Here is a 12,192-nt window from a genome sequence, read left to right on the forward strand (position 1 = left end):
CAGAATTGCAGGTATCAATCTAAGCAATAATTCATTTATGTCAAAGCTTTGAGACTTGAAGCACTAATCAGTCAATTTGATATATTTTAGGGTTTCCAGATGTGATTGGCTGCATAGATGGCACTCACATTCCTATCATAGCTCCTTCAATAAATGAAGGAGATTATGTGAATAGGAAATCTGTCCACAGCATTAATGTACAGATAGGCCTAAATAGTAGCCTTTAATATTCCAAATGAAATATACTTCACTATACAGCTAATTACTGCTCTCCACTGTGAAGATCATATGTGATGCAGCCCACATGATCAACAATGTGGAAGCGAAATGGCCTGGGTCTGTGCATGACTGACAAATGTTTCGTGAGTCTACACTGAGTGCCAGATTTGCCCGTGGTGAGTTTATATACAGTATATAGCTATATCCTATGATCAAGATTTAGTTTCCTCCTATTGCAACTGAAACAATAAACTACCTTGTATTATCATAGGAGAGTTCGATGGTTACCTACTCGGAGACAGAGGGTACCCCTGCCAGCGCTATCTGCTGACCCCTTAGCCTGACCCTGGTCCACAGCAACACTACAACTTGGCTCACTGCAGGACACGAGCCAGAGTGGAGATGACCATCGGGATACTCAAGGCCTGGTTCCAGTGCCTTTGTAGGCTCAGGGTCACCCCAGAAAGGGCTTGTGACATTATAGTGGCATGTGTGGTTCTCCACAACAGTGCCACTATTAAAGGAGACCAATGTCCTACTCTTCCCCCCAATGATCCAGATAATAATCCTGACCCCCGGCTGATGCACGAGATGGAAGAGTTGTTAGAGACATGATATACTTCAATCATTTCTAACTGACCCATCACCTCTCCAGTGTCAAAGAACGACAATATGCCTCTTATTTTATGAGGTCTTCTTTATTTCCTAGAAGGACAAATGTTGTACAGTTGTTAATCCTTTGTTGAAACAATTAAAGGACATCTACCTGTGGGCACATCACCCACCTTTAACTGATGGTCCAGCAGTTGTATTTCCATTTTTGTCTTGGTGATCTGCAGCCTTATATGTTCCATTTCTATGTATGATTTGTGATTGTAAATATACCTTGTACAGTTCTTTCACAGGGATCTATAGGAACATAAATGACGTTGAATTTCACAGTGCCATGTCTACTTAAGTGTCATTGTAAGTTGTGGGTCAATGCTAAACAACATCTTACTGATGTAAGCTGTGCTGTGGAGGTTGATGGACCTTCTTCCTCATTGTAAATTCCAGCATTGCTCTGTTAGAGAGAAAGAAGTTGCAAGTTGTATTGTGGAACAACACTATTAACTGAAAGTTATAAAAAAAAAATAATGTAAACCTCAACAGGCCTCTCTGCATCTTCCCTCTCTGTGGCAGCTGATAAGGTGTCTTCATCATCCTCCTGTAATGAAACTGAATGTTTGTGTTATATTGTACCCATTATGACAAATCTGTGGCATATTAAGAGTACTTACAACAGCATGGAGGTCTGTTATGGCAGAAGGCTCCATGAGACAGATTACACCACCAGTAACTGATAGAAGATGGAGAATAGACATTTGATGATTACCCAGAAAAGTGCCCCACCTAATTAAAAAATTTTACAATAGTGTGCAGGTCCCATCACTATTTTTTCAAACTCTGAGTCACCTTAAAATAGATTGATATCTGAAAGCAACAGCAGCCAATTACAAAGAACTGTAGCCTACTGCTACAAGAAAAATCAGTGTGCCAAGTTGTGTCTAAGATGAATGGGTGGCCATTACTGAGCGCACACTAGAAAAACGATTAACGCACATGCCATTCATTTGAATAACTTACCTCTTATGTAGGCCCCTGTGTCCTGGGGCGTGGCTGGGTCTGATGAGCTCCCCCAGAAATGCCCTCAGCAGTGGGTCGCCCACTGTTCTGTTTTGCGGGCCTCAGCCTTTTTTCTATAATGGAGGTCAAATTTACACATATCCAGAAAACACAAATTTGGAGACTTGTATGTAGAAAAGGCATTTAGATGTTGCTTTCATATAGACAATATTAAATACTGGCAGTGTTGGGAATTGTCTTTGTTTAGCAGATTTCCCTAATTACTTAAATATATCTATCACATGTTGAATATAGCCACTAAATGCTGTTTAATGAGGGCAGGCTAAACAACATCACAATTGCTTGTACTTAAATTATACCTTACCTGTTTGAACTACATTTTTATATTTCATCTTTAGTTGCTGCCAAGTCCGTTTGGTGCCTGTTGGGTTGCACCTGTGCGCACAAACACACATATGGAATATAATTGTTGAATAAGTGGAACATTCAAGACAAAACATTTATTTTGTTTCTCCAATTAATACTCAATACGCATTGACTCGGTTAGCAATTTTCTGCCACGCGAGCTCCCACTTTTTTGCTGCTGCCACAGTATTGCTTTTTAAAAAATATATATGCTCAGTTTCTGCATATGCGGTCATTAATATTTCCAACTCCACTGGGGAGAAGAAGGAGGATCGAGGCTTTCTATCACTTGTTTCCATGGTGAATCATGTTATGTGTTCCATTGATGAGGGCTTTTTATATCCTCATGCACAGGCTTCACTCAGGGTTACCTTGACTCAGAGTTGATTGAACTAAGTGTTATCACCTGTTCTGAAATCTAATTGACAAGGAATTGCTGCTATTATTCTTACAAACAATCATCACACCCACCGTCGTTCTACACACGCGTAGAGAGACAGATCCCAGGTGTTTGTGCTGACAAGACATGGTGGAGTGTGGAAGGGTTGTGGTGGACCTGTCATTTCCTAACCACGCTCAGTGAAAGCATCTGTTGATAGCCCTCTTAAAGATGCTGCTAACACAACAGTACAGTCCACAGCTGTTGATAAGCCTCTTCAAGATGCTACTCAAACAACAGTACAGTCCACAGGTGTTTGCTGTAGGGATTTGATGTGCATGTAGTCTTGCGTTGCCAAGACACCAAGTTGTAGTGTCTACATTGTGAGGTGCACAGTGTTGCGAGTCTTGTTACTCTAATATCTCTATCTATCGCTATCGCGAAGGGTCTTGTAAACTGAAATGTAACCATTTCTATTGGGTCTTTTTTTTTACTCTAATGAAAAGGATTGAATGGATCAAAACAGGGCCTGTTTGACATCCTATAACTACTATATACTACTTATCTCAGTTCTACTCAGGGAAAAGGTTATTCTCTTATTGAGGTGACACAATGCTTCTGCAGTTGAGGGTCCACTTCCTCAAGCTTAAAGGTGGATAAGTGCTTGTTAAAACATTCTGTAGAAACGTTATATATATATATATATATATTGAAGGACTCCCAAGATTCAGTGTAAGTCAAATCAAATTAATAACAGAGATGAGTGTACGGATCTCTATACGGTCTATGATCTTGGCCCTCCTGCTATAATAGTTTCAGCAATAGGGCATGTACGTCAGAATGCATCATGGGATTTTGTTTTGGGGATACTCTGCCATATAGATTACGTTTTAATCGATGTAAAATACCGTAACCCTGGCTAATGAAAATATCTTTGCCGTGTCTTACAAGAGAAACGCTGTGGCAATTTCAAACACAACAATGTCTCCATATAATGACGTTATAATGAATATATTTTTGTGATTTAAAATAGTAAACAATGACCAAAAAACGATTACTACTAACATAAATACATTCCATTGCTCCTAACCCTAGATTTTGCGTGTTCCTGCAAAGGGGCAGTGTGTCCCAATACTTAAGGGAGCAAGGGGGATTGCTGTTTTTCCCTTAAAATCAACCATTGAACGCTAGCCAGCTCGGGAGCTGACTTGCAGCTAAGGGCACTCAAAGCAAGTGTACTTGTTAAGGGAAGAGAAATGGGACTTGGCCTTATTCTCTTGTCTGTACTCATAATACAGGACAGGGTAGTGTGATGGAAATGGTGTTCAACTCTCAGGCAAAACGCTCTGGGTTTGGAGCCCTTGACTAAATCCACATTGAAAATGCTACTTTTTCAGTTTGAAGAATGCAACTGTGGCTAAATCAACAAACCTTAACAACAAATCTTTTCAAATGAACGCTCTACCAAACACAAAGTGATATTATGTACTCAGATCTGTGCAAACTGTAAAAATGACTAAAAACACATCCTGCCATCTTAAAGTCAAGATGGAACGGATTTGCCTTGTTGGATTTGCCTTCTACATACACACAGTGCATGATAATCTCAGCACAAATATTGATAACCCAAATAGGGCAACATACAGTATATTCTAAATGATTGATCATTTAGATTGACCACAATACCTCTAGTTACACCCTGATATCCTATTTTAATTGAAAGGGCATAAATTGGAATAAAACAATGTATTTCACACTACTTTTTGTCAGACTGTAGGCTCTTGCGTGTGAAACGTGAGGCATGGATTCAAGCTTTAGGCATGAAGTTGAGGCCCAACGTTAAACTCTTTATTAAACAGAGAGAGTGCAGTGCCAGAGTTGCCACTATCAGACAATCATCCAGAATGAGAGCTTCAATTCAAACAGAATCCAGACAGACAGTGGACACACTACACATTGGTACATTAGCATGAAAAGTAGGTACGGTATTGAAACAATGGAGGTCTAAAACATACGGGCCATATAGCTTCAACTCATCTTTTCCCAATTTTACTCTTTCTGCTATTGAGATGAAACTGCAAACCTATGTTCTGCTATTATTTGTTATATCTGCTAAATTGAGATGGCAACATAAATGTTGAGTTGTACAATTGTAAGGGATGATCATATGCATCAATGTAATGCTTTATAGGTCAACCATATTTCATAAAAAAAAAAGAAAAAAAAGGAAAATTAAACATGATAATTACCAATCGAAACAGGGCCCACTATGAGTCAGTATCTGCCAGCTGGACCATATCAGTGTATTGGATCAGGATTGGGTCATTTTAATACATTCCAGATTCATTTTTAATTCAGGTCACAAATTTCACAGCTTCAGAGATACCTGTTCTACACAAGCTAAAGGTAATCACAAGTGAGTCCCAATAGGTTTAGTAGGATCGTATTCTGCCTGGGGATCCTTACTAAAAATATCACATTTTAATTTCATTGATTTTTGGTCTCTAATGTAATACTTCAGGTGTAAATATTGTGTAAAATTGCGTTATACCTTCAGCCAAACCTAACAATGCACCGCCGTCTGTTGACCATCTCTCCAACTCAACGGTTCACATTCATAGTCAAATTGATGAAACTCCCAGGACAAGTCAGATACCTGAGTGGTACTACACAACACCATGTAAATATCATCTCCTCAGAAACAAAAACAACCAACCCAGTCCACTCCTAACCATACCAACATAGTAACAGCAACATAAGGAGCCAAAAGAAAAATTTGCACACGCTCTCTTCCATCTCTGCTATGTCTGACCAGGTGGAGGGGGGTGGGGGGGGTGGGGAAGGGTTCATTTAGATACTCTTTGTGAATGTGATGACCGTACAACTTCTCAAGGGGGCCAATACAGTGGTGGAGGAGGGGGAGGAGCTCTACATCTCCGCCTCGCGGTGCTGCATCCTCCGGCCGTGCTGGTGCTTGGTGATGCCATACTTGAAGAACTCGTACACCGACCAGCTGATGGCCGTGGAGGGCATCTGGTAGATGACCCGGGCCTGTGAGCCCCTGAAGAAGCCCCGCAGGCCGCCCAGCCTGTACACCGTCCGGAAGGCGTGGGCCAGCCCTGTGATCTGTCTGTGGGGAGCCGGGCTCTGGCCGGGGCCGGGCGCCGCCGCCAGCGAGCCCAGCGCCAGGGACTCCTGGGTGTTGAGCAGCGTCTTGCACACGTCCAGCGGGGTGGTGGCGGCGGCGGCGATGGCGCCGGCCAGTGCGCCCGACACCACGTGGGACGACGGGTTGTACTGTCTGTGTGGGTTGAGCTGCTCCTGCAGGTACTCGTAGGTCATGAAGTGCAGCGCCTGGAAGGGCACGTTCATGGTGAGCTGCGTGGTGTAGCTGCGGTAGAAGGCTCCGCCGCCCTCGTTCCGCCACACGGCGCGCACGCAGTCCAGCACACCGCGGTACGGGGAGTTGTACATCTGCATGCGCTGCTTCACCACTGAGGTTTGGGCGGGGGGGCGAGGGGAGGTCACGGGCGTTGATCAGACGCGGGGGTTGGAATGAGAGCAGGTTTTGCACGCCATCATCGGGGGACCGGAGAGGATGTGGAGGGGGAGGGGAGGGGGGGGGGGGTTGAATAGACAGGAAAATTAGTAAGTAACTGAGCCAGTAGATGTCACGGTATGGATATAGATAGTACGTACGCATCTTGGACCTCGGCATTAGTGCGGAAGCAAACCCTTAGCCAGCTGACACGACCAGCAGCTGTGAAGCAGGCTTATGATCGGGCTTTGTCCGATGACAGGCATGAGCAGCTGGACTACAGCAGCTTTCAAGGAAACTCAGAACTAAATATAGAGGAATATATACGCACAGTCAACCCTGCTTATGGGAACTAAACCGATGTAATCCCCAAAAGACAACCAAACAGTGGTTGCTTTAAGAAAATCGTAAAGTAATAGAAAATAAACTTTGTGCTGTTCTTGTTTGGGTGTTCAACTTCTCTCTATGGGTAGCTTGGCGTGTGCGCAACTTCATATCTTAAGTCTTGTGTGTGTATGTATGTATGTATGTATGTGTGTGTGCGTGTTCAGGAATGCACCTACCTTCCGCTGGGTTCATCGCCGCATCGTGAAGCAGTGTAGCCACACACCCAGCTGCCCCTGGTAATCACATACCACACATCTCAAAACACATAAAACACATGCAACACCGGCAAAGGTGAGGCAGAAAATACTGTAGAGCCCCACACAAATCTAAAAGCAGAACAAAGAATAGATAGCGCAGCAAGAGCAATCCTTCTTTATTATGTTTTTTAGAATTATGTTTTATGGAAATTATGCGTTTCCTGAACTACACTTGGCTATCTTACCAGTGATCGGTTGGTTAACAGCTGGCTCCATTAAAAACAAACCATTCTAAAATAGTACGAATCTATTGAGAGGGACTGAAGTTGTGGAGTAGCTCCCTTTGAGTTCAGGCTGTAAATGGTAAGGCTAAGCAAAGAGTGACTCCTAGTGGAGAAGGCGGGTTGTTGCTCCTTTGGAGAGCTTCACCAAAAGAGTGACGGAGAGAAAAAGGGCCGGATAGGAAAGAAGAGGAAAAGAAAGACTTACCGAGTCTTCCACTACTCTGGAAAAGAGGGAAGAGAGAGTAGGGAGAACAAGGAATAAGGAATACGTAGGCACACAAAAGCAAGTCTTCCACGGTTACGTTTTGGCAAAACTGCTGGTGATCTTAAATTCTTCCAAGCCGAAAGCTTTCAGATGGACAAAAGGCAGGTTTTCCAGAGCCAGACAACCTTGAGTAATAATCTATCCTCTCTAGAACGCCTCAGGTTTTTCATAAGTGGTCTGCCTGGGCTATATATTGATTGGTCTGATTCAGAATCCGTATAGAGATATTAAACGGTAGGGCAGTGTGGATAAGGAATCAGTCAAACTTTGGTCAGTCGCCACAGATAACCTTTCGGCCCATTGTCCAAAAAGGCCATTTGCTGCACTAAAACAATGTTAACGGTTTGGAAATGTGAGTGTGTGTATGCATGTGTGTGCGCACACGTGTGTGTGTGTGTGTGTGTGTGTGTGTGTGTGTGTGTGTGTGTGTGTGTGTGTGTGTGTGTGTGTGTGTGTCAGTCTGTGTGGTACCATTAGCCAAATGACTGTTAGCCCCTGGATGAATACGATCACTTAGAGTCTTTTTAAGTTTCTCGTAGCAGGCGAAATAGAGAGCGTGGGCAGGTCCCGCCCCGACTGCTGTGGCGTTCAGCCCTCTCATTGGTCGCCAAACGCCCTCTGTGGTTATGATTCGCCGCAGGGCATCCATCACATTTCTGTAGTGGGCGGCGGGGTCCGGCTGCAGGCTCTGCATGCGAGTCTGCAAGTGTGGAGACAAGGACAGAGTCACCGCGGTGCATTAAATCTATTCTATAAAAAGTGCAATACATTTATAAAGCATGACGGAAAAGATAGGGCTGTGCAGAACCAAGTGGCTTTTGGAATTGAATGATTAGTTGGTTATCAAGTAGCAAGTGCATGTTATGGCTGTAATTCTATTATATTCACACCTTTATTTTGCTGAATTTATTTTTAGTATTCCAATCCATGTTATGATAAATCCATTTAAATACTGTACAGAACTCCCACAGAAATATGCAGTGTTCATAAGCACATAGACTTTGTGGATACACATACAAACAGGTTTGCTTAAAGACTTTGATTTTCCTTTGAAGACAAAGTAAGCGAGCGGTTCTATTCCCTAATATAGAGAGTGAATGAGTGAGTGTGTGTGTGTGTGTGTGTGTGTGTGTGTGTGTGTGTGTGTGTGTGTGTGTGTGTGTGTGTGTGTGTGTGTGTGTGTGTGTGTGTGTGTGTGTGTGTGTGTGTGTGTGTGTGTGGTGATGCAGCTGGTATGACAGCCTGGGCTACAATAAAATAGAAACAGCTTTACTGTATAAAGCCACAAATAAAGTTATTCTAGGATTGGATGGACACTGGCTCCTTAAATTTCACTGGGCCAGTGAATACCAAACTACTGGTTTCAACTGCGGTTGATTGGTTAGCCCCATGGATTTGGTGTGTGTGTATGCATACCTGGACAATGACCTTTGCACCAATCGCAAATATAAGCTCAGTGAATTAGCTCAGAAAACAAGGATGCAATAGGTCACACATATTTAGCCCTATCCATACAATAACAGCAGTATACTCAACTTAATACATTAGCTTGACGCACCTAGGCCTTCATAGTTAATCAATAATCATTTTTAGGTTTGAAATTCATAAGACGAGTGGATATGTCTTATCTCAACCCCCTTGTGTTTACACATTTTAAACATGGCTATGACCTTTGAATTCAAAAGCTTGTAGAATTAACCAGTGATACTAGGAAGGTAATAGCTAAACCAGGTCATACACTCAACAGGTGAATACATACCCTGGTATATATATGAGTGCTAAGCACATTTAGTATACTTAATCATATAAAACTTAAGTTAATTTATTTTGAGCAAATAGGCCATGAGCTGAATCTTTTAAAACATAGCCTAGGGTGTGCAATAGAAACCACAATTGTGAAATGTTTTTGTAAATAACGTTTTGTTTGCTCATATAAAAGGACACATTTAGTCATGTTTGGCTTACGACCAGGTCCAGTACATCACATGATGTAAAACAAACCAACCTGACTAGTTAAGCTTGCTAAACAGAAGTATGTCATCAATGACACCATTGGTTCTGTGTCTGACACAGCAGTAGGCAGCACCGCCGGATGGAAGAGACATGGATGGAGCCTGTTGTGTTTTTAAAAGGGTCTTATCAAACTGACACAGGCAGCTGACTGCCCCGATCCCCCTCAATGACCTATAGCTGTGCTACACAATAGCCAGCAGAACAAAGATTAACCAAGATGACATTGTGTAGCAAAACAACATGCCTCGATCCGTTCAAAGGCTAAACAAACTGCAACTTAGTAACTTAGCCATCTTAATAGATTATACAATCAACCTACCTACATGGTATTAAAAGGCCCACACCAATGTTGACGTGTAATGATCGCTGTAGGGACCACACTAACACTAGCTCCATTCAAATAACATGACGCCCATGTGACCAAAAAAAACAAGTTATGGACTTGGGAGGAACACTAGCTAGATAGATAGATAGATACTGCTAAAATAGGCCATATGACAGAATACCCATATGTCCCATAGTACACTTTAAAATATTTAGCGCTGCACACTGGACCTGCCAAGAAATGTATTTGCTAATCACTGCTACATTATGTCAATGTAGCAGTGATTATACCTGACAGATAAGCTTTTCTACTCGGTGAGTTGGTGATATAGGCGTTTAGAAATGTTTTTCGTACATAATGCGACTTTAAATTGACAAAACATGCATTTTGATTCACTGCACGGTTCGGGAGTTATATATAAACTTATGTAACATTGCAGCCGGTAAGACATGACGACCGTTGCGAGCTTATCCTATAGCCTGCCTTTTGGTAGCAGGTCGTTTGCATTATTTAACTTGTAATGACATGCAAGAGACCGGTTGGTTGACGCGTTAGCCTCGGTGGATGACCTTGCCCTCACAGTCACGTCTTGTGCTGCACAAAATGGGTAGCAACCAAGCTAACTGGCTATGCTAACAAACACAAAACACTAGTTTTGGCCCGAGCGAAGCCCAACACACAGTGGGGGTCACATTTAAACAACAAAAAACAGCCGCAGGATGCCGGCTTAACACCAAGCTGTGCTACCTTGACACAGTCGATGGGAAACATGAGGCAGTGTTCCATGATCCCGGCCACGGCTCCGGCCAACATGTGGGTGCTGGTGGAAGCTCCCTGTGGCAACCCCTCGTAGTCCGCTTCCGAGTCCTGTGTCAGATCTGGCGGACCACAGCAATAATGGACAGTCTGTAGGTCTAGTTCGCCCCCGACCCGGGGTGTCAAAGTGCCCATGATACTTTCCGAAAGTCCCCAGAATCTACCCCCAAGCCATCGAACTTCTGCCCCGGCTGAGGCGCCAGCTACCCCGGATTCATTGCCTGACGTCTCCGCTGTCATCCGACGTTTCCTTACGAACCCCTCTGCTTCCATCGACATCCAGACTACACGCAGAGGCCAGAAGATAGCGATAGACAGGCGCCTTGATGTTAATCAAAACATAAAAGTTGATGCATTCCCCTGAGACGATTTGAAGCCGCGTATTTGCTTCGCCATTCCCTCGCACGCCTCTACTACCACATTTCCCAGCCAAGGCCAAGGCGGACACCAGAGGGGGAAGTGGATTCTCATTGGTTGTGATGCTATATCCGGGTCAGGACATTGGATAACGGACCATGCAATAGTCATACATGTGAAATAAATAACACGCAGCCTGTTCTTTTTTTTTATAATTCACATTGGTTGTTTTTCTTTGTTTTTACAATGAATTTTCTCATTATGAGATTGAACCACGCAGCCTGCTAAACATATCGTGTTTTGATAATACGATCGCTGATAACATTATCTGGCAGATAGGGGGCAGGAGAGTGTAGTGTTGGCTGCCAAAAACTATTCATTTTTCGAACTATACGATTACGCACATTGCAAGATGGTTAACCCTACACAGGGCCTGTATCTGATTTCCATGTAATTCGCCTTGGATAAAAGTTACTGATAAATCTATAGTGTGGGATGGGCTAGGTTGTTGTCAATGACTGCATGTAGACCTATTGATATTAACTCAGTTAGCAAATACCATATTCTAAACATTGTATTCTAAAGATAAATGTATATGAATCTCGTAAAGGCTATGAACAGATATTAACGTTAGTTATCTATGTAAATAAAAATGGAAATTGTATCTCATTCTCCTCAGCCTATTCTTCATATCGAGCAACAAGTAATCACTTAGCAAATATAGGGATTTCTCTGAATCAAAGACTCAATTTGTAGAATTTTCCCTTCCAAAAACAAAATAACCGACTTGATATCTATTCAAGCAATACCTGTATACTGGCAATCTGACCTACATTTTTAAGGCCTAGTGTTTGATAATATGCCACCTTTGTTGTACATTGTAAGACACATATATATTAATCTATAGAAGACTATAGACAGATACTATGTTAGCCAGATATCTCTGCTTTATGACACTTCTATCACATCTCTAGATCGGTATTGTCTCTTGATATGTTTTTATTTCATTCTTGAGCAATTATCCCACACAACATAAACAATTCTTTCAATTGTCAAAACAATTTGGATTATTGTTATATTTGGGGTTTACCACGAAAACAGTAAACTTATGACACTCCCAAGTGTTCATTAAGCATGATAATACTCGTTAATAGCTAGCCCTGAGGTAAATGTCCTTTTGTCTGATTATGCCCCCAGACTTATCTGACTGGACGGAAATTAGCAGATTTCTCCACCAAAAATGATAAGTGTGTTTCGGATATGGAGTGACCTAAGGAACCTAATTCAATTCCCACTCTTATGGCCCTGGACTGAGCCTTCAAGGGGCGCAGTGTTGAATTTCTGCCGACAAAGGGGAATGAAGTGTTAATTTCTGCTTACA

The 12,192-nt window shown here is 42.6% G+C and overlaps 1 protein-coding gene across 1 annotated transcript; it reads right to left on the reverse strand.

Annotated features, from left to right (window-relative positions):
- Nucleotides 1–4,455: 4,455 nt before the first annotated feature.
- Nucleotides 4,456–10,888, reverse strand: slc25a28 (solute carrier family 25 member 28). The gene is made up of 4 exons (XM_084470738.1): nt 10,386–10,888; nt 7,772–8,000; nt 6,731–6,787; nt 4,456–6,123 (listed from the first exon to the last, which is right to left on the reverse strand). The coding sequence occupies exons 1-4, from the start codon at nt 10,731–10,733 to the stop codon at nt 5,558–5,560; spliced, it is 1,200 nt and encodes a 399-aa protein (XP_084326864.1). The 5' UTR covers nt 10,734–10,888; the 3' UTR covers nt 4,456–5,557.
- Nucleotides 10,889–12,192: the final 1,304 nt, after the last annotated feature.

Source organism: Micromesistius poutassou, assembly GCF_964030765.1.
Source record: "Micromesistius poutassou genome assembly, chromosome: 7".
NCBI lineage: Eukaryota > Metazoa > Chordata > Actinopteri > Gadiformes > Gadidae > Micromesistius > Micromesistius poutassou.